At 40.8% G+C, this 26,402-nt stretch overlaps 1 protein-coding gene across 2 annotated transcripts in view; it reads right to left on the bottom strand.

Moving 5' to 3' along the window:
- Positions 1-26,402, bottom strand: part of LOC148873403 (kinesin-like protein KIN-14C) — a 127,422-nt gene that overhangs the window by 63,927 nt on the left and 37,093 nt on the right. For both annotated transcript variants that reach the window (XM_088975188.1, XM_088975192.1), the window contains 4 exons: positions 12,817-13,155; positions 12,642-12,723; positions 12,464-12,559; positions 12,203-12,382 (listed from right to left, as the gene is read on the bottom strand). In XM_088975188.1, the coding sequence (XP_088831314.1) occupies positions 12,203-12,382; positions 12,464-12,559; positions 12,642-12,723; positions 12,817-13,155 (697 nt within the window). The remainder of the gene's footprint in view (positions 1-12,202; positions 12,383-12,463; positions 12,560-12,641; positions 12,724-12,816; positions 13,156-26,402) is intronic.

The raw sequence follows: 26,402 nt of genomic DNA, 5'->3' as shown, positions 1-26,402 counted from the left end.
CTTGTGAGGCAATTTCATGAGCTTGTTTTAACTCAATTTGATACCAGAATTAAGGTTTTCAGATCTGACAATGCAAAAGAGTATTTTGAGAAGAGTTTATCATTGTATCTCTCTGACATGGGGGTTATTCACCAAAGCTCGTGTGTTAGAACCCCTGAACAAAATGGAGTTGCTGAGAGGAAAAATAGACATATTGTTGAAGTTGCAAGGAGCCTTTTGTTTGCCTCACATGTTTCCACAAGATTTTGGGGCGATGCTATACTTACTGCTACCTATCTCAAAAACCGTATGCCATCCAGGGTTTTATGGTTTAAATCCCCCTTCAGTCTTATTCATCCAGACAAGGGTCTCTTCCCAATTCCTATTCGTGTGTTTGGCTATACCTGTTATGTTCACATTCCAAGTGTGCAAAGACATAAGTTTGAACCAAAAGCCCACAAATGCATCTTCCTTGGTTACTCCCCCACACAAAAGGGTTATTGTTGTTTTGATCCAAAGACTGGCACCCGACATGTCTCTGTGGATGTTACCTTTGATGAACTTTTTCCTTTTTATGGTTCCTCTCAGGAAGGATATTGTCAATAAGGGGAGAGTCTGTCACAAGTTTTTGCTCGTCCTCTTCCTGTCCCAGTTGAGTCTCTTGACAAGCCTGTATCCTCACCAAATGAATCAAAGGAGGATCAACCACTACAATCCTCTTGTCCTAGTACCCCTATTTATTTACCTCCTCGTCTTACCCATAATCCCAAAGTGTATCAAAGGCTGCGATCCAGGAATGAGCAAGTAGTTTCCCTTACAACAGATGAGGCTCATACATTCCCAATCATAGATGAGATAATGGGTACTGCTTCGGCCCCTTTGGAATCGTCCTTCCTAGATCTTGATGTCCCCATTGCTGTTAGGAAAGGAAAGCGGAAGTGCACTGCACACTGCATTTCCAAACACCTTTCTTATGACCTACTTTCTCCTTCATACTGTGCCTACCTCTCTTCAGTTGCTTCTAACCCCATTCCTAGGTCTGTATCAGAAGCTCTTGGGATTCCAGAATGGAGAGATGCCATGCAGACTGAAATGGATGCTCTACATGAAAATGGTACTTGAGAGGTGGTGGATATGCCTGAAGGGAAGGATCCAGTTGGGTGCAAGTGGGTTTTTCCGTTAAATACAGGGCTGATGGGACTATTGAGAGGTACAAGGCCAGACTTGTTGCAAAAGGCTACACACAGACATATGGGATTGACTACTTAGAGACTTTTGCCCCTGTTGCCAAGATGACATTTGTGAGGGTTCTTTTATCTCTGGTAGCTCATTTTGATTGGCCTCTTTATTAGTTAGATGTAAAGAATGCATTTCCGAATGGTGACTTACATGAGGAGGTCTACATGTGTCTCCCTCTAGGAATGTATGGGAAAGATATGCAAGGAAAGGTATGTAAATTGAAGAAATCACTTTATGGCCTCAAACAATCTCCTAGAGCCTAGTTTGAGAGATTTAGAGCTGCACTTGTTAAATTCGGCTATGTTCAGACACAGTCAGATCATATTCTTTTTGTGAAGAAAAGTGGATCTCTAGCAGTGTGTCTCATTGTGTATGTTGATGACATTATAGTGACTGGTGATGATGCCTCAGGCATTCTGGCCCTTAAGCCTTTCCTCCGTACAGAATTTGAGATTAAGCATCTGGGGGAGTTGAAATACTTCCTTGGCATAGAAGTTGCTAGATCCAAGGATGGGATTCTTATTTCCCAGAGGAAATATGTCCTTGATTTGTTGTCTGAAACTGGGAAAATGGGTGCAAGACCAGCTGCAACTCCCATTGGTATGAGTCACAAACTTTCAGCTTCGGATGGAACTTTGTTGGAAGACAAAGGGGTCTTTCAGAGACTTCTTGGGAAGCTTCTGTACCTGTGCATGACTAGGCCAGATATTGCGCATGCTGTCAGTTGTATTAGCCAGTTCATGCATGCTCCTAGATATACTCATATGGCAGCAGCAGAACGGATTTTGTGCTATCTGAAAGGCTCTCCAGGAAAAGGAATTCTATTTACCAAGCATGGTCATCTGAAACTTGAAGCCTAACCGTGCCTTCAATCGTTCCACACTGCCATCAAGAAGATGCTTCACTGTATAGACCCACTTACACCCAACAGTGTGCTTACCAAGAGGAAGAGTGGTGAGTTCCCACGTGTGATTATGTTGTAGAGCAGAGAGTTCTTCTTCCATGGCTTGCCGCCACCTTGGGGAGGTAAGGGCTTCCTGTACAGTCTTGGGAATGGGAACTGATGAGAGTAATGATATAAACTTGCAATGAGAAGCAGAAAGGTGAGCAGTGGAAACATAGTCTGAAATGGGATGACGAGTACAAGTGCGTTTACCTTTCCGCAAAGCAATAGGAAGATCAAGATCTGAGGGAGAAGGAGCAGTAGCACTTCTGCGGGTATACACTTGAGTAATTGGCGGCCTCTCTGTAGTAACAGGCATATGATGTGCATCTGCAGTACGAATGGGAGCTACGGGAAGGGGGTCCACAACCGGAACAGGAAGAGGAACCACAGAGGGAGAAGAAGAGACCCTGGCATCTGAGAAAAAATGAACTGATTCAAAGAAGGTGACATCAGGGCACACAAACGATTTATGAAACTTTGGGTTATAACACTTGTACCCTTTCTGAGTCCTTGAATAGCCAAGAAAAATACACTTTGTAGCTCAAGCATCTAGCTTGTCTACTCCAGGCCCCAAGTGTTGAACAAAACAAACATAGCCAAAGACCCTTGGGTGAGAGGAAAGGGAGACAAAGTGGGAAACAACATGGAGAAAGAGGATTGACTTCCAAGGATTGACATGGGCATCCAATTTATCAGAAAACAGGATGTAAGAACAACATCACTCCAAAAATGCTTTGGGACATGCATATTGATCATCAAGGACCGAGCAGTTTCAAGAAGATGTTTATTTTTTCGTTCAGCTACACCGTTTTGTTGCGGGGTGTAGGCACAAGAAGTTTGATGAATTATTCCATGATGTTCTAGGTATTGCTGAAATGGTGAGGAGATGTATTCTTTGGCATTATCGGAGAGAAGTATTTTAATATGAACACCAAATTGAGTGCGTATTTCAGCATGAAATTTCTGAAAAATAGAGAACAATTCACTACGGTTTTTCATAAGATAAATCCATGTCATCCTTGAAAAGTCATCAACAAAGATTATAAAATACTTAAACCCATTGTATGACACCACTTTAACTGGACCCCATACATCAGAATGAAATAAAGCAAAAGGACTTGAGACACGACTATCAATTCTTGGACTAAATGAGACTCGATGATGTTTTCCCAACTGACATGACTCACACTCTAATGATGAAAGATGACTCAAGGAAGGAACTAGCAGCTTCAAAGCCTTGAGAGAGGGATGACCAAGTCTGCAGTGCCATTGGAGAGAGTAAGAGACGACTGAAAAGCCACTGGGGGGCCACCACCATCAAGGTAATACAAACCACATGCTTCATGCCCTCCACCAATCTTCTTCCCCATCTTGAGATCCTGAAACACACAAGAAGAAGGATAGAAGGTTACAGAACAATTAAGGGACTTGGTTAATCTGCTAATAGACATAAAGTTAAAAGGGAACTTAGGAACATATAAAACAGATGCTAAAGACAATGAGGAGAGATCAACATCACCAGCACCACAAATAGGAGATGTAGAACCATTAGCAAGTGTAACTGTCTGGGATGTGGAGGAGCGAGAAAGGGAAGAAAATACATCAAGAGACTCAAACATATGGTTCGAGGCTCCAGAATCAATGATCCAGGGTGAGGCTTTGGAAGCTAAACAAGTCATACCTGAATGGGCAAGTGTAGTTGTGTTCTGCTGAGATGTTTGAAGGAACTGCTCATATATTGCCTATGGTACACTGACCATTTCCTTCCCGGAAGCACAAGCGGGTGTGGAGGGGGTTGGGGCAATTTGCCGGCTTTCAGTAATTGTGCTAATACTCTTAGACGTAACATGGTTAGCCCAACTGTTGGGTGGACCACGAAAATCATAGCAGAAATTAACTGTGTGCCCCTCTAAGCCACAATGTGTACATTTTCTCTGAGCATTACCCCTTCCTTTTCCAAGGCCTCCCCCTGACTCTCGGCCTCCAGTCCGGCCACTAGCCCAGTTAAACATGTGTCCACCACGGTTGCTTGGAGGGCCATTGCTGCCACCACCACTTCTACTTCCACGGCCACTCCCTTTAGTCACTACCAAACCAGATCTATCAGAGAAGGAAGAATGTTCCACCGGCTCAATGGATGTCCTCTTAAGACGGGCAAAAACTTCTTCAAGTGAGGGGAGAGTTGATCCCCCCAATATCTGTGCTCTGATAGGCTCATACTCAGCCTTCAAGCCCACAAGAAACCTAGTCACATCAAGCTGTTCATGTTGTTGTTGTTGGATCTGGACATCTGATGTTAGAGGGTGATACACATTTAGGTCATTGCGGATGTTCTTCAAACTTGCATAATACTCTTCTAAGCTTTGACTTCCTTGCTTCAAATTGAAGTACTCTTGGTATAACTGATATACCCTAGTTGTGTTGTCTTGTCCAGAGTACAACTTTTTAGCATGATCCCAGATCTCTTTGACTGTATCTAGGAACATGAAGTTCACACTAATCTTTGGTTCCATATTGTTCCAAAGCCATGTCATTATCTGTGCATCATCTTGTTCCCAATCACTGAACCCAGGAGAATCAGAGTAAGGTTTCTCCTCCCTCACATGTTTTACTTTCCTCTTGGCCTTCAAGAACACCTCCACAGATTTTGCCCATGGTACATAGTTCTAACCATTCAACTTGATGGATGTCATTTGAACACATAGATAATCTGAAGAAAGCATGATGCCGGTTTTGTTGTCATTCCCAACTACAGTTGAAGCCATCTCAATTATTTCACCTTTGAATATACACCACAATCTCACACTCGTCACAAGACTTATCTCACTTATGATACCACCAACCCCACTTTCTTCAACTGCACATTACACACTACACTCTAAAGCTGAAATCATTTAGTCAACACATCAAACACTTGGACTGCACACTGCAGAACCATTTACCATCAACACACCACTGCTGAAATTACTCAGTCATTTCATCGAACACTTGTTCTTCATACTGCAGAACTGATTACACACAAGGTCTAGGGGTTCACTTTTAAGCATTTAGAATCGTAGATACCACACCACTGCTGTCGTGGACATCAGCAGTCTACTACTCTTCTTTCAGCACACATGCGAGCAAGAAAACAAAAGAACATGACTGATATGTATATCAGTTTCACCCAGCACCACAACAACTAACTTTTGAAGCACAAAAAATTAGCATTCACAGTCCATTTCTGAACACACGACAGCAGTGCCCATACCTGTATACGTCCAGCCCTCTTCGTACACTGAATAGAGGGTCTAGTATACCACTTCAACGACCACCACAGCACCAGCCAGAGGCATTCTCACCTCCAGGCCCTCAAAACGGCAACTCCTTTTCAGCTCTTTATCAAGTCTTCAATCAGGTCAGCTGTAGGATGATGAAACCTACTGTGAAGCTGGCGGTGAACCCAGGGAGAAGACAACAGCAAGAGAACACGAGACCTTAATGCTCTGATACCATGTGAATAAACCCTAGTTGATTCTAGGTCAAAGTAGAGAAGAAGAAAGAAGAAAGAAAAGAGAAAGAAGAAGAAGAAGGAGAGGAGAAGAGTGTTCGGCTAGACTAGAAGAGAGAATGTTTTAAAATCACACTCTCCTAGCCGACCCACTTGACTTTTATTCATAAAACTTGAGTTACAAGAAAGACAATTTTGTCCCTCATAGAAGATGGGACACACCACTTAAACTCAGATACAATAGACCTTTCACTTTCAAGAATATACACCAGAATGACCAAAATACCCCTGACTCGAGCATTCTAACAGTACCTAAAGGGTGCTCCAGTTCATGGTTTGTTATACCAAAATGAAGGAACTCTTGAGATAGTAGGTTACATAGATGCTGACTGGGCTGGCTCTATATCAGATAGGAGATCAACTACAGGGTATTGTACCTTCCTTGGTGGCAATCTTGTAACTTGGAAGAACAAGAAACAAACAATGGTGGCAAGAAGTAGTGCAGAAGCAAAGTACAAGGCTATGGCCCATACCACATGTGAACTAGTATGGCTGAAGAACTTGCTACAAGAGATGGGATTCTCAGTTGACAAACCCATGAAACTATACTGTGATAACCAAGCTATTGTTCACATCTCTTCCAATCCCGTCTTCCATGAGAAAACTAAGCATATTGAGGTTGATTGTCACTTTGTAAGAGAGAAAATTATAAGTGGGGTGATAACCACATCTCATTTGAGCTCAGGAAATTAGTGGGCAGATCGCTTCACAAAGGGATTGTCTCGGGGAAGAATAGATTACATTTGTAACAAGCTGGGACTATATGATATATACTCTCCAGCTTGAGGGGGAGTGTTAGAATGCTCGAGTCAGGGGTATTTTGGTCATTCTGGTTTATCTACTTGAGAGTGAAAGGTCTATTGTATCTGAGTTTAAGTTATGTGTCCCATCTCCTATGAGGGACAAAATGGTCTTTCTTGTAACTCTATGTTTTGAATAAATACAAGTGGGTCGGCTAGGGGAGAGGTGATTTTTACTCTCTTCTAGTCTGGCCAAACCATCTTTCTCGTCTCCTTCTTCTTCTTCTTTCTCTTTTCTTTCTTCTTTTCTACTTCAACCTAGAATCTACTAGGGTTTACTTACAATAATAGCATGAAATAAATAAAAGAAGCAAAAAGAAATTCTTGCCCCTAGTGGGACACCCTAATAAAAAAACAATAAATAGAAGATAAGAACATGTTGATAGCACCCTAAACTAGCAGCACTCTAACAGCAGAAAAATAACAGCTCTAACAACACTCTCCCTCAAGTTGAGTTGAATATATCTATCATGCCCAACTTGTCACACAGCTCATTATGCCGCAAGTATGGAAGCCCTTTTGTGAGAACATCAGCCAGTTGCTCCTTGGAGTTGACATAAGGAGTGCAAATTTCATCTTTCTCCAATTTCTCTTATGAAGTGCTTGTCCACTTCAATGTGCTTTGTCATATCGTGTAGGACAGGATTGCCAGTAGTGTTTATGGTTGTCTTGTTGTCACAGTAGAGGGACATAGGGCTGTGAACAATAACCCAAGCTCCCCTAGAAGATTCTTCTGCCACAGTACTCCAGCCAGGCAGCCACCCCATGTGCCATAGCTCTATACTCTCTTGCAACTACACTCTGTTTTCTACTTCTCCATGTCACTAGATTTCCTCCCACAAACGTACAGTACCCACTTGTGGATTTTCTATCATCCACAACACCTGCCCAAATAGCATCTGTATAGACTTCCACTTTCAAATGGTTATGTTTACTGAATAGCAAACTAGTTCCTAGATACTTCTTCAAAAACCGGAGAATTCTCTCCACTGCCTCCATGTGTGGTCTCTTAGGGGAATACATGAATTGGCTTAGGACCCCAACTGAATAAGGCTACATTTGGCATTCCTTATTTTAAAGACTTATCTCCTTTTTGCAATTAAAATGCTCCTATTAATACTGAGTTTTTTATAGAAAAAAGGAGATAAGTCCTTAAATAAGGAATGCCAAATGCAGCCTAAGCAAAGTCCAGACATGTCATAGACAAATAAAGCAACCTTCACACTAACCTCTGAAACTGGTTTACATCTTTCAGAGGTTCACAATCACAATCACCCAGTTTATAGTCAACATCCATAGGAGTATCTGCTAGCTTTGCACCTAATTTGCATGTGTTTTGTAACATATCAAGGATGTACTTCCTCTAAGAAATGAAGATGCCCCTTTTTGAGCAAACAACCTCAATTCTAAGAAAGTACTTTAGTGGACCCAGATCTTTCACTTCAAATTGGGAAGCTAGGAATTCCTTCAACTTTTGTATTTTCGAGCTTTGGTTCCCTACAATGATGATATCATCTACATACACTATAAACATTGCAACTTGTTCCTGGCACCTCTTCACAAAGAGAGTCTGATCAGACTGGCATGTTTCAATCCAACTTGTTGCACCGCCATATGAAACCTATTGAACCATGCTCTGGGAGATTGTTTTAGGCTATAGAGGGACTTTCTTAACTTGCACACCTTATCTTCACTTCCTTTGGCACAAAAACCTAGTGACTGAACCACATACACCTCCTCTTCCAAATAACCATTTAAAAAGGCATTCTTTACATCAAGTTGATGCAATTCCCAATAAAGGTTTGCAACCAATGATATAAGAACCCGAATTGAGTTCACCTTAGCTACTAGAGCAAATGTCCCATCATTGTCAACACCATAGACTTGAGTGTACCCTTTTGCTACCAACCTTGCTTTGTACCTTTCAACTATCTCATCCGCCTTGTGTTTTACTGTAAACACCCATTTACATACCACTGGGTCTTTCCCTTTTAGAAGATCCACCAATTCCCAAGTGTGATTCTTATGAAGGGCATTAATCTCCTCCTTCATAGCATCTGTCCATTTAGGGCAAATTAAAGCCTTTGCCACATTTCTAGGCATGGAAATGCTATCAACTACAGATAGGAAGTCAGGGTAAGAGAGGGAAATATTATCATATGATACATACTAGGTAATGGGGTGTTTGGTAGTGCATGACCAGACTCCCTCTCTTTGAGCAATAGGAATGTCAAGGTCATCCACAACCGAAATGGGAGCAGGGGCATCAACAGGAGCAAGGGTGCCTAGTCATTTGGACTTACCTCTTGGGAATCTGAAGGTGTCGGTTACTCGGTATCTAGTAGCTCCACATCTTTATCATGTTGCTGATCTCTACGGCACTTACATATGAAGGCATGAAAAGGAGCAGGATCTAAAACAGAAGCAAGGGATACTTGACAAACCCGCTTTTCCTCCTCCACGCTACTCTCCCCTTGAGGAGAAGCAGGGAAGAGTGGTTCAAACTCAATAAAGGAAACATTCATAGAGACAACAAACTTATGACCAATGGGATCAAAGCACCAGTAACCCTTTTGAGAGGAGGGATACCCCAAAAAGATACATGGAATAGACCAAGGGTCTAACTTACCATGAGACGGAGATAAATCATGGACAAAAGCATGACAACCAAACACTCATGGGGATGGAAAATAAAGGAGACTGAGGGGACAACTAATGAGGAACCTTCTAGTTCAACACTCTGGAGGGCATGCGATTGATGACATGAGTAGTAGCAAGTACAGCATCTATCCAAAATCATTTTGGTACATTCATCTGTAACATCATCCCTCGTGCTACCTAAAGGTGTTTGTTCTTTCTTTCTGCAACACCATTCTATTGTGGTGCTCTCGCACATGAACTCCTATGAAGGGATCCATGAGAAGCAAAAAACTCATTGAGCTCACCATGGAAATATTCATTTGCATTATTTGATTGAAAAATATAGATTTCAACATGAAATTGTGTAAACACCATCCTCTAGAAATCCCTCACAATCTTTGGAACTTCGTCTTTGCTACGCATGGGAAATACCCCTATATAGCAGGAAAAGTCATCAGTCAATGTGATAAAGTAGTTATACCCACCCTCTAAAGTTATAGTAGTAGCCCCCCAAACATCAGAATACACAATATGGAAAGGGAAACTTGATCTTTTATTACCTGAATGAAATATTATTCTACATTGCTTGCTCAACTAACATGTTTGACACCAGAAATCTGACATTGAACATGACTTAAATAAAAAAGGAAACAAAGGCTTCACTACTTAAAACGACACATGACTTAACCGATTATTCCACAGAAAAAAGACTCCTATTTGATTAACTATGTGACTCTAGAGATGACACTGGGAAACCAGCCTTGTTGTCAAGAGTGTAGAGATCATCCACTAAGCTTCCTCTACCAATTGTCCTCCCATAAGTCAGATCCTGAAAAACACATGAGCCAAGAAAAAAAGGTTAAACTACAGTTTTAACAGCTTGTGATGATGCTAATGGAAAGAACATTGATGGGAAGTTGAGGTGCATGCAACACATTATTCAGGTTAAGTCCATGAGGAAAGGAAATTGATCATTAGCCTGCAATGAAGGAGAATGATCCATCTAGAATCTTCACCTTATCCCTTCCTGACAAAAGGCTATAAGACTAAAAAAGATTTGGCTTACCAATCATGTGGTTAGAGGCCCCTAAGTCAATGATCCAAGGGGAATCAGTGACAATGGAGACATGGAAGGCAAAGGCTACATTACCTGATGTAGAAGCAAATGAAGTAGGAGTACTAATAGTTGAATTATCCATCTGGTGCAAGGCCCTACCAAATGACCATGAAATGAATTAATGATATCTTCCTTGGTGTCAAAACCAGTGAAGTGCTCCTGAGCAGTACCAGTTGACATCCTAGCAGGCTGAGTATCTTGGGTTGCCATATTTGCTGCATTAGACTTCTTCTGACCCTACACCTTAACCTGTTCTTGGTTCTTTACATCCCACTTTGACCTTCCATAGAGCTTCCAGCATGTGTCACATATATGTCTTGAACGCCGATAGTGAGTACTGATCAACTTGTCCTTATCATCAACTATCTTGGAATCACTCTTCTTTCCCATATTGTTACCACCCACTGTAGCTAATGCCACCTGTTGCTCCCCCTTAGTTATAACCATCACACTCCATCTACTTTCCACAAACTGGACAAGGGCATACACCTCTTGAACTGAAGGCAACTCTTTACTTCCCAAAATCTGAACTCTAAGAGATTCTTATACGGGGTCTAGTCCCAACAAGAAAGCAAAAACCTATTGTTGAGAAACCAACTTCTTATAGGCTTTAGCATCATCATCAAGTTTCCACTCTATAGCTTGATAGTGGTCCAACTCCTTCCATACTGAAGTAAGGGCTGAATAATAGGCTAACAAACTACGGTTACCCTGTTTATCAGTTGAGGATTCAGCTTGTAACTGGTAAATCTTGGCATAGTGCCTTTACTTAGAGTTGGTGGTTTTGGTCTATTCCCACATTTCACTAGCAGTTTCTACCCACACAAAGCTCTTCACATCAGGTTCCATGACTGCAAGAAGCCAGGACATCACTATACTATTCTCTTGGTCCCACCTATCATGTTCAGTTTTCCCACTCTTAGGTCCTTCCTTTTACTCTTCTGTTTATGTAACCAGCTTTTCCCCTTGCTGTAGCATAAAATTTTACACCTTTAGCCCAGTCCGGTAGTTCAGGCCATTTAAAGGGGTAATTGGCATAGGAAACCCGGATGAAGCAGTATCATCATTTGCCATTGAGAAAAAATTCTATAGGACAAAAAACAAGAACCACAGGTGCACAAGACTTGTCCCCACTCAGCTACTACCACTCACAGTCACAATTAGGAGACTAAACACCAAAAATTCTGCTCCTGAAGTAAAGAAAATACTGCTGAAATCCCATTGGCAGCAATTAAACAGTCCAGAAATTTAAGTTCTAGTCACCATTAGACCACACACTACATATACCAAACAATCACAGCACATGCATGTGACAAAGGGTATCACACACAACACATACCAAGCAATCACAGCGCATACCTGTGACAAAGGGTATCACACACAACACATACCAAACAATCACAGCACCTGTATGAAGGTGCAAACCCAAAGGAAAAGAGCCTTCACAGCATCGGCCACCTCCAACTAGGGTTACCTTGGTGTTACGATCAAGAACCCAGAAAAACCAGTAAAAAAGTGTTCTGACCAGTCCGATTAGGGTTTCTTGTCTTCACTGTCCAAGAAATCTGAAAACTGAGTAAAGTGAATGTGATTCAGAGAGAAAAAAGGATTCCTATCGCCCAGATTGTGCTTTGATACCATGTTTTCTTTCTAGAAGAGAGAGGAGGGAGAGGAGAAGAGAGAAGAGAAGAAGAGAGGGAGAAAGATGTTTGAGGGTCAAAAGTTCTAGCTGGCGGCGCCCAGCTTCTTATTTTTAATAACATGAAATAAATAAAAGAAGAAAAAAGACATTCTTGCCCCTGGCAGCACACCCTAATAATAAAACAAGAAATAGAGGATAAGAACATGCTGACAGCACTCTAACAGCAGAAAAATAACAACTCTAACAACAGAAACAATTTGATAAAATTGACAAAAATAAAAATGCAAACCTTGAGTAGCAGTTGGACCAAAGACCTTGTTGAACTTAAACATCCGGCAGCTGTCTTTTCCTTGTTTGGAGGGATTTACAACAGCTAATTCACCGTTATCACCAATATATTCTATGGTTGTCTGCCTTCCATTCTGCCCAGGAAGGAATGGCCTTATACGACAGTACACCCTAATATTACCTATCAAAGAAAAACAAAACTAAGAAGCAAAATAATTAACAATAATACAGCCATTAATTGTAACTTACTAATTAATGGCACCTTTCAAGTCCTGAACATCATTATAAAGCCTCCGGTTTTCTGCAAGAACTACGTGATAATTTTCAACTGTCTCTGCTAATCCTTTAAGCTTTTTACCTGCACAAATTGAATGTTGAGAATAAAAATTGGACATACCAGTATAACTCTAATAGGAATCTATTGGGTTAATAAATCATACCCAAGTGACTAAATTCCTCTAAATAGGTTTGTTGTGTACTTATAACCTCTTGCTTGATGGACTCAGAAGCTACCCTCAGTTCCTGAATGGTTTCAAAGCATGAATGAAAGGTTTTAAGTGTAAGAGCACTGAAAAAGATGAGAAAAGAGTTCAGAACACAGTAAATTTAGCAAACCTGAAGAGCTTCAAACTGAGACTTTATAAAACTCAGGTAGCTGCATTCCTTTTTCTTCCAATTTTCAGCTTTAGAACTGGAAAATGCCTCAAATTCTTTAACTTCCTCCTGTGAAGTTTTTAAAAGGAATTCAAGCTCCTTTAATCTCTCCTCCAGGTCATGTTTAGTTCCCTTAGCCTCTGATTCCAACTGCAAACAACGCTCTTCGTAAGTCCTTTTGGCCATTACTAATTCCTGCTTCAGGGAAGATATTTCACGATCAGTGAGGTCCTTCTCTTTCGGTAGTCTAAGCACATCCTGCTCATGTTTCATTCTCTCTTCCATTTTGGTCTTCTCTGTCTGCAATGAGCAATAGATAACGAGAATAGTAATGCAGCAATTAAATATGCAAATACATGTTAGACGCAAAGTAATATGTCAAGAATATGATTAATACATTGTAATAGTAGTTTAGTAATATGTTGATTGTTAGAATACAGGTTACACGCTTATAACTATGATAGCAGAGTTGTAATTTCAGCATTTATTATAATAGACACCTTTCTTGGGTGGACTAGAAAGATTAGGTTGAATGTCTATTGCTCTCCCTATTTTCTCTTTTTCTTTTCTAACAACAGAATGAATTTCATTTTTTATCAATAACTCAAACTTTCATTAATAAAAAGAATTAAATACAGTAGAAAGGGAGATAAAATCTCTTAACTCCCACACCATTAGACAAACAAAAAAAAAAACAAAGAGAACAAGATTACAAGTGAGCCCAAAACATAGAATCCTTAGCCATCCCTTGTTTGGCTAACCCATCAGCAAAGGAGTTAGCACTTCTTTTTACCCAGTTCAGTTTGACTTCAGTATCCTTAGTCAGTCACATAAATGTCCTCTTCTCATTGCTGTAGTTCCAAAAGCTAGCATTATCTTCTTTTAGCCAGCCCACTACAATTTAGAATCTCCCTCTATAACCAATTTAGTGATGTTCATCTCATTAACCCTTTGAATTCCTTCTAGGACATCTGAGATCTCAGCTCGGAGAGCATCACCCACTCCAATTGGCCCTGAAAACATAGCTAATACCCTACCCTCCTCAATTCTTAGGACACCCCCAATACCTGAAGGACATGGGTTTCCAACAAGGTTTTTAAAACCGACCTGAAGAACAAACCGGTCAGGGGTCCGGTTCCCAGGTCGAACGGTCGGCCCGTTCTGACAAAAAAAAATAAAAACTAAAAAACGGTCAAAACGGTTCGAACGGTTAACCACCCGGGTCAGCGGTTTGCTGACCAAAATCAATGGTTTTGGGGAAAATCCGGTTTTGGGGAAAAACGGAACCAGTCACCTGACCGATTCCCGGTTTTCCCTGTCCGACCGTCCGGTCCGGTCCGGTTTTGAAAACCATGGTTTCCAATGCTACTTCCATCGAAGTTTAATTTGAAGAAACCACGAGGAGTCCAAGAAGGTAGGGGGTATCCTTAGCTGGAGCTGAACTTACAATTTCGTTCCAATTTCTGACCCAATCCATCGCTGTAAAGTCTTTAAACAGGTTCAAAGACTTCAGCCACTGCACCACTCTAAGGAGGATCACATCCAGAAGATCTTGTGGACTTCTATCTTTATCTGAAAAAACTCTTCCATTCCTTTCCTCCCATATAGTCCAATAGACAGCAGCCCTTAAATATCTCCACATTACTCTTCCTCTTTTCTTTGGTGAACTAAACAAAGTAGGGGCAAAAAGAGTTTGTACATCCGACGGGGGAGATCACCTGCACCCAAACAAAGAGAAACAACATTCCTAAATATAATTAGTAAAAGAGAAAGAAATCAATAAGTGGTAACCAATCTCATCCATAGCCTTGCGCATAGAACACACCAATGATGAGAGATAGATAACAATTAGGTCTCTTTTTCTGAAGTAAACCACAAGTGTTGAATCTTTCTGAGAATGCTTCCCAACAAAAACTCCCAACCCTTGGTGGAATAGGTTTGCACCCGACTTACTTAACCAGAAAAGGTTTCCTTGGAGGACCAAATGATTGAATTAAACCTTTGAAATAGGATGCACAAGAAAAGACCCCAGAGGCTGACAAAGTCCAAACCCTACTGTCAGATTTAGGGGGATCCATAAAAACCCCCTCAAGAATGCTTAGCAGAAACAAGGTACTATTCAGTCCCAAATTCCACCCAAACCCTGAATTTTCTTGTAAGCATACTAGAAAGTTGGAGAGGCCCATTTTTCAAGTTAGATAAAGCAAACAAGGATGGGAATTGATCTTTCAAGGGAGAATCCCCAATCCAGACTTGTTCCTAGAATTTAATGTAGAGAAAATAAAGGGTAGTTTTGTAATTCTACTGTATTTTATTATTCTTTCTTGTACTATAATAGGCGTGTACATTAGTGCACAGTTCTTTTATTTTCTTTGTAAGGAGAATCTTGTCCATTCACTTAAGTTTAATATAAATACATATTTTCTGGGTTGGTTTGTTCAGATTGATCAACCCTAACAGATCTGAACTTGTGTTTCTCTTCTAGCTCTTTCATCTTCTCATGAACTGACATAGTATCAGAGGAGGCTGCTCTCTGATCTGTTTCTCTTCTTTCTTGATAAGTTTGAGAGCTATCATCATTGCCGATTGGTTATGGACTCTTTTGATCTTTCCAGGGACCATTTCTCTGTGTTTTGCACATCTAGTAAGAGAGATTTCATTAGATCTCTCCCACATGACATCAGTTTGCAGTAAGACTTGAAAGGAAGTGTCGCTTAGCCATCCTCATCATATTCTGAAATTTTTATTGAGATCCAAGAAGTTTTGAGAGAGATCTATACATCTCTTCTAGGTGGCTGCATCCAGACTTTCCTTTTCTGGACTACGTATCCAGTTTTCTCCTATTGTTGGATCTTGGACAATCTCTTGTGACTGTAAGAGGTTTCTTTTCTCAGTTTTTGACTCTCTTGGATTCGATTACTGCTCCTCTTGCTTGCTTCAATCAGTTTTTACTTTGTATTCTTTTCGACATGGCTTTGGAAAAGAATGAAATTATTTATGTCAAGTTCGATGGAAGAAACTATGCTTTCTAGAAGTTTCATTTTCAGTATTTTGTTGAAGAGAAAGGTATGGGGTTATATTAATGGCTCCACACCTATGCCAAATGCCAGTGATGTCAAAGGGCTGAAACAGTGGAGAACTAAGAATGCTCAGGTTACTTCATGGATACTTGGCTCTATCTCTATGGATGTCAGTATTCCGATAAAAGGTCTCAAATCAGCCCATGACATGTTCCAGTACCTTGAAAAGGTATATCAAAGTTGCAGAAACTAGGGTTTCAAGAGAGAGGAAGAAGAGAAGAGAAGAAGAAGAAGAAGAATAGGAAGAAGGGAGCAAGTGTCGAGAGGTGTGTGTTATTCACTGTTCACACCCTCAAAAGATTACTTTATAATTTGAGAAAATAATAATTACAAGAAGGCCCCTATATGGGTGCCCAAATACTGAGAGGGTATAAGAAAGGAGAAAAAAACCAAAAACACCCCTGTCTAGCCATTCTCAACACTCCCCCTCAAGCTGAGCATATATGTCAATCATGCCCAACTTGGCAAGGTTCTTAGCAAACTTTGGATGGTGAACACCTTTAGTGAGGCAATTAGCTAGTTGGTCTTCTGACCTTACAAAAGGAAGGCAAATCTCTCCGCTAGCAATTCTTTCTCTAATAAAGTGTCTATCCACCTCAATATGCTTTGTACGATAATATTGGATAGGATTGTGAGCAATATTTATGGCTGTTTAATTGTCACAATATAGTCTCATTGGAACATCTGCTTGGATGCCCATCTCAGTCAATAAGGTCTTCAACTAGAGTAGTTCAAACACTCCATGAGCCATTGCCCTGTACTCTGCCATCAACTCTTCTAATAAATAAGGTGTGGTCAGCCTGAGATTGAGAAAAAACAATCTTTAGGATGGCATTCTTGGACTTGTTAAACCATGCTCTTGGAGATTGTTTTAGCCTATACAAAGACTTCTTCAAGCGGCACACTTTTCCATCACCGTTAGGAAAACTTACCCCAAGTGGTAAGCCCATATATACTTCCACTTGTAAGTCCCCATTAAGAAAGGCATTCTTTACATTCATTTGATATAAAGGCCACGAGTAATGGGCAGCAAGAGACATGATCACACAAATAGAGTTCATTTTAGCAATTGGAGCAAAGGTTTCCAGATAATCAATGCCATAAGTCTGAGTGTATCCTTTGGCTACAAACCGACCTTTGTATCTTTTAATTGAGCCATCTACCTTGTGCTTAACAGTATAAACCCACTTACAGGAAGAGGAGGAAGAGGAGAAGAAGAAGGAATAGAGGTAGGAATAGGAAGGCAGAAGGTAGTCCAATCTTCACTTGCATTCTCCCCCTGAAGAGAAGGACGGGGTGACTAGAAAAAGGAAGAGGATTCCAAAAAGGTAACATCCTTAGAGACATATCTCTTGCCAGAGAGAGCATAAAAGCATCTATAGCCTTTCTAGACTAGAGGGTAACCTAGGAATACATACTTAACTGATTTAGGATCAAACTTGCGCTAGGAAGGACTCATATCATGAACAAAACAAACACAACCAAAGACCTTAAGGGGTAGATTAAGAGGTTCATCAGGGAAGGGGGGTTGATGAGGAGAATGAAGGTTAAGGACCCTTGATGGGAGTCTGTTAATGAGATGTACAGCTATCTGTCGTGGAACAATAAGCCTCGAACAACTTCAACCACATGCCTATTTTTTCTTTCAGCCACCCCATTCTGTCGTGGAGTATGACTACAAGAACTTTGGTGAATAGTGTCCCTGTCTTCAAGAAATCTATGCAAGTGACATTCAAAGTATTCCTTGGCATTGTCAGATCTTATTATCTTAACTCTTTTCTCAAATTGTGACTCTACCATATTCATGAAGTTTTGAACAATCATATGAACTTCATCTCTATTTTTCATCAAATAAAGCCATGTATACCGATTGAAGTGATCAATGAAGAGAATGAAATATCTGTACCCCCATAGTTTTCAAGGCAACAAGGTGAGGCTAGGCGACTATAGGCGGGTGCCCAGGCGATGGATATTTTATGTTAAAAACATAGATCCTAGGGCAGTTCCCTAGGTACCATAACCATATTTCTTTAATAATTATTCATGATAAAAAGTATAAATTTAGTTGAAAAACAGTCCACTTGATGTATGGAACTGTTTGAGATTAGATGCAAACCAGAAAATAAACAAACAAGAGAGGAAGAGAAGAGAGAGCTGGCGGCAATGAGTGTTAGAGAGTAAGAGGTTCGAACATAACCTCCCTCTAACACTCTAAACATCTTATTAAGAAGTTAATCTTTGACAAATTACAGAGAGGCCCTTGAGTGGGCAAGAAAATACAAAAAACTAAACATTACAGAGTATGGGCCCAAAATAAGGCCCATAACAGAGAGAAACATAACATAACATGAAATGATAGTCTATGGGCCATTTGGCCCATCTCCTCTACACTCCCCCTCAAGCTGAGCATAGATGTTAATTATGCCCAGCTTGCTAGTGTCATGTTGAAGCCTTGCCTTGGAAAAGCCCTTGCTGAGGAAATCTGTCAATTGTCCTTCAGAAGTAATGAATGGAATATACACTTCACCGGAGGAGACTCTTTCTCTAATAAAGTGTCTATCAACCTCAATATGTTTGGTTCTATCATGTTGTACCGGGTTGTGAGCAATGTTGATGGCAGCCTGATTATCATAGTACAACATCATGGGTTTGTCATGATCAATCCCAAGTTCTTCCATTAAGGACCTTAGCCACAACAATTCCGAGACTCCATGTGCCATGGCTCTATACTCTGCTTTTGCGGAGGATCGGGCCACAACTGATTGTTTCTTACTCCTCCAAGAGACAACATTACCAGCCACCAAACTGCAATACCCTGAAGTAGATCTTCTATCATCAATATTTCCAGCCCAATCAACATCAGTATAGGTTTCAAGTTTCAGATGACCATGCTTGGTAAATAGAATTCCTTTTCCTGGAGAGCCTTTCAAATAGCACAAAATCCGTTCTGCTGCTGCCATATGGGTATCTCTAGGAGCATGCATGAACTAGCTAATGCAACTGACAGCATACGCAATATCTAGCCTAGTCATGCACAGGTACAGAAGCTTCCCAAGAAGTCTCTGAAAGACCCCTTTGTCTTCCAACAAAGTTCCATCCGAAGCTGAAAGTTTGTGACTCATATCAATGGGAGTTGCAGCTGGTCTTGCACCAATTTTTCCAGTCAGACAACAAAACAAGGACATATTTCCTCTGGGAAATAAGAATCCCATCCTTGGATCTGGCAACTTCTATGCCAAGGAAGTATCTCAACTCCCCCAGATCCTTAATCTCAAATTCTGTACGGAGGAAAGACTTAAGGGCCAGAATGCCTGAGACAACATCACCAGTCACTATAATGTCATCAACATACACAATGAAATACACTGCTAGATATCCACTTTTCTTCACAAAAAGAGTATGATCTGACTGTGTCTGAACATAGCCGAATTTAACAAGTGCAGCTCTAAATCTCTCAAACCAGGCTCTAGGAGATTGTTTGAGGCCATAAAGAGATTTCTTCAATTTACATACATTTCCTTGCATATCTTTCCCATACATTCCTGGAGGAAGACACATGTAGACCTCCTCATGTAAGTCACCATTCAGAAATGCATTCTTTACATCTAACTGATAGAGAGGCCAATCAAAGTGAGCTGCCAGAGATAAAAGAACCCTCACAGATGTCATTTTAGCAACAGGGGCAAAAGTCTCCAGGTAGTCAATCCCATATGTCTGTGTGTAGCCTTTTGCAACAAGTCCGGCCTTGTACCTCTCAATAGTCCCATCAGCCCTGTATTTAACGGAAAAACCCACTTGCACCCAACTGGATCCTTCCCTTCAGGCATATCCACCACCTCTCAAGTACCATTTTCATGTAGAGCATCCATTTCAGTCTGCATGGCATCTCTCCATTCTGGAATCCCAAGAGCTTCTGATACAGACCTAGGAATGGGGTTAGAAGCAACTGAAGAGAGGTAGGCACAGTATGAAGGAGAAAGTAGGTCATAAGAAAGGTGTTTGGAAATGCAGTGTGCAATACACTTCCGCTTTCCTTTCCTAACAACAATGGGGACATCAAGATCTGGGAAGGATGATTCCAAGGGAGCTGAAGAAGTACCTGTTATCTCATCTATGATTGGGAATGTATGAGCCTCATCTGTTGTAAGGGAAACTACTTGCTCATTCCTGGATCTCTACCTTTGATACACTTTGGGATTATGGGTAGGACGAGGAGGTAAACAAATAGGGGCACTAGGACAAGAGGAATGAAGTGGTTGATCCTCCTTTGATTCATTTGGTGAGGATACAGGCTTGTCAAGAAACTTAACTGGGACAGGAAGAGGAAGAGCAAAAACTTGTGACAGACTCTCCCCCTGTTGACAATGTCCTTCCTGAGAGGAACCATAAAAAGGAGAAAGTTCATCAGAGGTAACATCCATAGAGACATGTCAGATGCCAGTCTTTGGATTAACAACAATAACCCTTTTGTGTGGGGAAGTAACCAAGGAAGATGCATTTGTGGGCTTTTGGTTCAAACTTATGTCTCTGTACACTTGGAATGTGAACATAACAGGTACAGCCAAACACACGAAGAGGAATTAGGAAGAGATCCTTGTCTAGATGAAGAAGACTGAAGGGGGATTTAAACCCTAAAACCTTGGATGGCATACGGTTTATGAGATAGGTAGAAGTAAGTACAGCATACCCCAAAATCTTGTGGGAACATGTGAGGCAAACAAGGCTCCTTGCAACTTCAACAATAAGTCTATTTTTCCTCTCAGCAACTCCATTTTGTTCAGGGGTTCTAACACACGAGCTTTGGTGAATAACCCCCATGTCAGAGAGATACAATGATAAACTCTTCTCAAAATACTCTTTTGCATTGTCAGATCTGAAAACCTTAATTCTGGTATCAAATTGAGTTAAAACAAGCTCATGAAATTGCCTCACAAGTCCCGGGACTTCATCCCGGGATTTCATTAAGTATATCCAAGTGAATCTAGAAAAGTCATCAATAAACAGGATAAAATATTCGTAACCCCCCATAGAGGATAAGTTGTAAGGCCCCCACACATCAGTGTACAATATGAAAAGGAAAAGAATATCTTGTATTGCTCACAGGGTAATTGTTTCTACAATGTTTGATTCATGTTGTTTGGTATAATTCTGTGTAAAACCCTAAAACTGGACACTTATAGAAACTTGTGATAGTTTTAAATATTCACAGCCATTGGATAAGTCTGGGGAGATTTATCCTGCCAAGGCTGATATTGATGTGCCACCAAGTGTTGGGATGGCTTGTTTCAGCTATCAGGGTAAGACCCAAGGCACATGCAGTATGGGATTGCTTGAACCCTTGAACCGGACCAGATTTCCAATATTGCCCTAGACCTTAGAGACAGATGGGCAAAACTAGAAAGTTACACCTGACCCCTAGACTCGATTATGACACATCACTAGGTGTCGGATCGGGCTGTCTTTGATGTGTCAATCAGTGAGATCCTTAGTGGGGGTCAAAACCTGGACATGTTGGGGCAGTCTGAGAATTCATTTGAGTGAGTGATCATAGTGACGGAATCAGACCCTTTGTCGGACAATGGTAATGATCGGGAATGCACTATCTTTGATGGAAACCAAACTTCCGGCAGTTGATTTCAATCGTTGGAATTCTGTTTTGCAAAATTAATATATAATATATATATATATATATATGTATATGTACAGTTTCAAAAGATTTGCAAAAGGTTTTAATTCCCAGGATCCATGTGAGTAGAGAGTGCGGCACTGTTCCTTGCAGCCGAGGGAGAGGTCTTCTCTTGTCGGGCAGTGCTTGATCATTAAGGGCTGAGAGGTTAAGTGTAAGACCATTTAGGATAATACCTAATGGGCTAATCTTGCACCTGCCCACAGTCCCTGGGTTTTTATAAGATGGCTTGGCCGAGGGACCACTTAATATAAGTGTTGGGCCCATAGGATCCATGTGATGGGCTCAAGGGGGTCACTGAGTTTTTCAGTGAATTCGGCTGGGCCTTGTAATAAAGGCTGGGCCGAAACCATGTGGCTGGTGTGTAGATCAATGCTTGGGTCCAACGCCATACAAAGAAGCCCAACTGGGCAGCAGATTGGAAACTAGTTAAACACTGAAAACTTAATGGGCCAAAAGCCCATTTCGAATTGGGCTGATATGATCACCTATTCATGGGGCGAATCTGAGATTAATGTTACTAAAAGAATTGGGTCTTTAACCTTATCCACTCTAAGAGACCAAATTCAAATTAGATTTGAATCTGGTAACCTCCTGATAAGATCAGGAGTCAGTTAACTTAATCTGTAGATAGGATTAAGATTATCCCCTATCCAAATACTGATTTGGATTGGGATAACTCCCAAAAATTAGGAGGTTTCTTAATCAAGAAGAAAGAGGAGAAAACCCTAACAGAAATATCAAATTTCGAACTAGGGTTTGTATGCAAGAGATACTTCCTGCGAATAGAGATTTGATCTCTCATAGACTCCAGAGAGAAGAGACACAATTCAGCCCTCTTCGTCCCTGGATTTCTCCTCCTCCAGCAGCCGCCATACCCTGTTGCAAGATTGAATCTTTGCAGCAGTAGGAAGTCAAGAAATCAGTTCTTGACAACAGTCTTGCAAGAAAGACCAAAAAGATTCGGTGTTCAAGGTTTCCAGAGGATTCTTGCAAAGAATCCCGTGTGTAGGACGCACCCTGCTGGTTCCGTTCCATCCACAGCTGTGTCATCTTCAGTAGGAGCGGATCTTGGTTTCTTCTTTGGGCGTGAACACCAACTTTGGGAGATATTGTTTCTCCGGATCAGGTATAATCCTTCCTGTTTCCTTTTGATTCAGATTTGGTTTGATTATGGTTCAAGTGGAATCCTTGAATATTGTATTCTAAATTTAGGGAATATGATTCCCAGTTAGAAAAAGGTAGGAAATTTTTAAAATTCACCCACCCATTCCGCACCTTTCATGGCGTCCATTAGATGGATCCTACCATTCTTTCACTGACATGACTCACAATTGAGACTGGACACACTGACTCCCTTAAACAGTTTGGGAAGCAAATGACTTAAAGCAGAAAAAGGTAAATGACCCAACCGGCAATGACTCAACATAATTTGACTGACAGACTCTGAAGAAGTAGAGCCAAAAGCAACATTCTTGGAATGATCAAAGCATTGGCCAGGGGTGTCAAGCAAGTATATTCCATTTGCTTTATGGCCACTCCCAATCACCTTCCGAGACTTCAGGTCCTGAAACACACAGTGAGAAGGGAAAAAGGTTACACAACAATTCAATGACTTGGTCAAGCTACTTACAGATAATAAGTTGGTATTTAATTTAGGTACATGAAGAGTGGAAGATAAGAGTAAGGAGTCTGTAGGCTTGACAGTTCCCTTGCCAGAAATAGGGGCAAGAGAACCATAAGCTAAGGTGATTTTGTCACGACCAGGAAGCAAATCATATGAAACAAACAAAGTGGAAAGGTTGGTTATGTGATCAGAAGCACCTGAGTCTATGATCCAAGGGATCTTGGGATTACCTGAGGTGGATGCATGGTTAGTAGAAGCCCTTATACCAGAGTGAGCAAATTCGGTGGTGGCTGGACTTCCAGAAGGGTTGGATGATGAAGTTACACCTTCAAGCTGGCTGATTACCTTTCCAAACTTCTCATATTCAGCTTTCATGGCTGCCAATTGTGCACTGGCAGACTCAACCTCTGTATCTATACTTGTGGCTGCATGTGCACTTCCTGTCTTTCTACTAACATTCTTCTTCTGGAATCGGATAGGAAAAAGACTGGGATGCAATTTCCAACACTTGTCCTTGGTGTGTTTCGACTTCTTGCAATATTCACACACCACCTCCTTCTTTCCTGTGCCACTGGGAGCTCCTGTAACCCCTTTGGGTTTAATTCCCATATTTGCAAAATGATCATTGATACTAACTCCTTCAACCTGCACTTGCCTCCTACTTTCTTCACTGCTGACCAAAGCATATGCTTGAGACAATGAAGCATCTTCCTTGGACAAGATGTTTTGCTTTGTAATGTCATATTCAGAATTCAGCCCTGTCAAGAACTCAAAGACCGTATTTCTTTCAACCAATTTCCTGTATGTTTTAGCATCCTTAGGGGTATCCCATGTCACAACCTCTATTAAATCAATCTTTTGCCATAGAGATTTTAGGGCTGAGGAGTATGCTGCAAGTGACTTCTCCCCCTGCCTCAGATTCTTCACATCACTTATCAGTTTGTAGGCTCTGGCAACATTCAACTTCTGGGAGTAAGTTTCTACAACACTATCCCAGATTTCTTTAGTCGAGTTCATCCACAGATAATGTTGACTAATCTGTGGCTGCATTGAGTTCACAAGCCACCCAATCACTGTGTAGTTTTCTTGCACCCATCTCTCATAAGATGGATCATCCTCTGGAGGAGCTATCTTGCTCCTAGAAATAAAACCCCATTTTCCTCTGCTACAAATATGGATTTTCACTAATTGTGACCAAGCCAAGTAGTTGGTCCCATCAAGTTTAATTGTAGTTACAGCCAGCATAGAATCGGCTGGGGTTCCCAAAATCTGTCCATATTCAGTAGCATTCTTGTTTCTAAGGTTTGAGAAATCTATCATGTAAAGACTCCAATTAGGACTTTAATAGGTTTCACAAAGTACTGGGGGTCTTGATGAGCTTAGCTTGAGCTGAATAGGCAACAACAACCAGCTCATAGAATCAGTTCAATCTTGATAACTGTGACACTCCAGCTCGGTGGTAGCTCTTTCTATACTGTTTCAGCCTTCAAAGGACACCCAGCAAACCTCCAATCACAAGGTATTTCAGGTTCCCAACAACCGTTGTCCCAAAGAGAAAGAAAAAAGGCCACAATCCTTAAGAGACCTTTTGTCGAACACTCAGTGTGCAGTAGTTAACAGCCTACTGTTAACTAGAAGAAACCACTTCAAAGTGTTCAGTATAGGTCCAAGAAGAGGCTGGGATGAAGATGAGACTAGTACCACTTAGTTTAGATCAGTTTTAGCAGCTTGGCAGTCCAATAATCAGTCGAACAGCACTTCCAAAATAACCCAGAAATTTCTGAGTAGAATCAGTCCAGCAATAGTGGGCCGAATGGAGGTGGGCTTTGAATGCTTTAACAGTCCTCCCAAACAACAAAATAACCCAGCAAAGGACTGAGAAAAAAACTTACAGTAAAAGAGTCTCTGGTTTGAACTTCAAACCAGGCCAAACACTTTGTTCTCTGAGATAACTTCGAAATCTTGTTCTCTGATTTCAAATCAGGCCGAACACCTTGCTCTCTAATTCTTCCTGGTCACCGAACCCTTCTCCAAGTGTATAGAAACTTGGGCACCCTCCAATGACCTCTAAGAACCAGGTGGATGACTGTAAACTTTCAGCCCTAGAACCTCCTCATGTAGTTGGCTGAACTAGAACCACATGAGGGACACGCCAAGCAAGGACCCGTTGTGATACCAAGTTGAAAAACAGTCCACTTGATGTATGGAACTGTTTGAGATTAGATGCAAACCAGAAAATAAACAAACAAGAGAGGAAGATAAGAGAGAGCTGGCGGCAATGAGTGTTAGAGAGTAAGAGGTTCGAACATAACCTCCCTCTAACACTCTAAACATCTTATTAAGAAGTTAATCTTTGACAAATTACAGAGAGGCCCTTGAGTGCAAAAACAGAACATTACAGAGTATGGGCCCAGAATAAGGCCCATAACAGAGAGAAACATAACATAACATGAAATAATAGTCTATGGGCCATTCGGCCCATCTCCTCTACAAATTTCATGTTAAAGTATAGAAAACCAACATAATCACGAGAAGAAAAGGAATAAGGAAAATAAAACTCAAAAAATATAGGGGCTGAACCCTTATTTTTGTTATAGGAAAAGAAGAAAATAAAAAGTATTGGTAGTAGTAGTAGTGGTAGAAGAAGAAGAAGAAGAAGTAGAAGAAGAATATATGGAAGAGAAAAATGTGCTGATTAGATAAAACATTTAGTTCTTCCTTACTTATTGGTTCAGGCTTTTAAGTCTTTGAGGGTTCAATGCAGCATTTAGCAATGTTTATGTTGATTAAACCCTAATAAATAAGAAAATAATAAAAAGAAATTAGTATATAAACACACAAAATGATTATTATAGTTTAATAATGTCTATTTTATAATTATAATATCAAAAAAGAACGAATATTACAGTAGGAAGTAGAAAACAGTTAGGCGATTAGGTGAGGCAAGCCTCAAAGGGCGCCTTGTCGCCTAGGCGTCGCCTTGACAACTATGGTACCCCCCCCCCAAATAGGGGACAGCATATGGGCCCCAAACATCAGTATGAATCAAGTGGAAAGCAACATTACTTCTTTTACTGCTTGCAAAATATGTGTTTCTACATTGTTTGGATAAATGACAAACTTCACATTCAAAATTCAATTTAGACACAAAATC

The sequence above is a fragment of the Nelumbo lutea genome, chromosome 1, assembly GCF_056320005.1.
Source record: "Nelumbo lutea isolate HS-2025 chromosome 1, American lotus-T2T, whole genome shotgun sequence".
In the NCBI taxonomy this organism is placed as follows: Eukaryota; Viridiplantae; Streptophyta; class Magnoliopsida; order Proteales; family Nelumbonaceae; genus Nelumbo; species Nelumbo lutea.
This window is presented reverse-complemented; position numbering and strand designations above follow the sequence as displayed.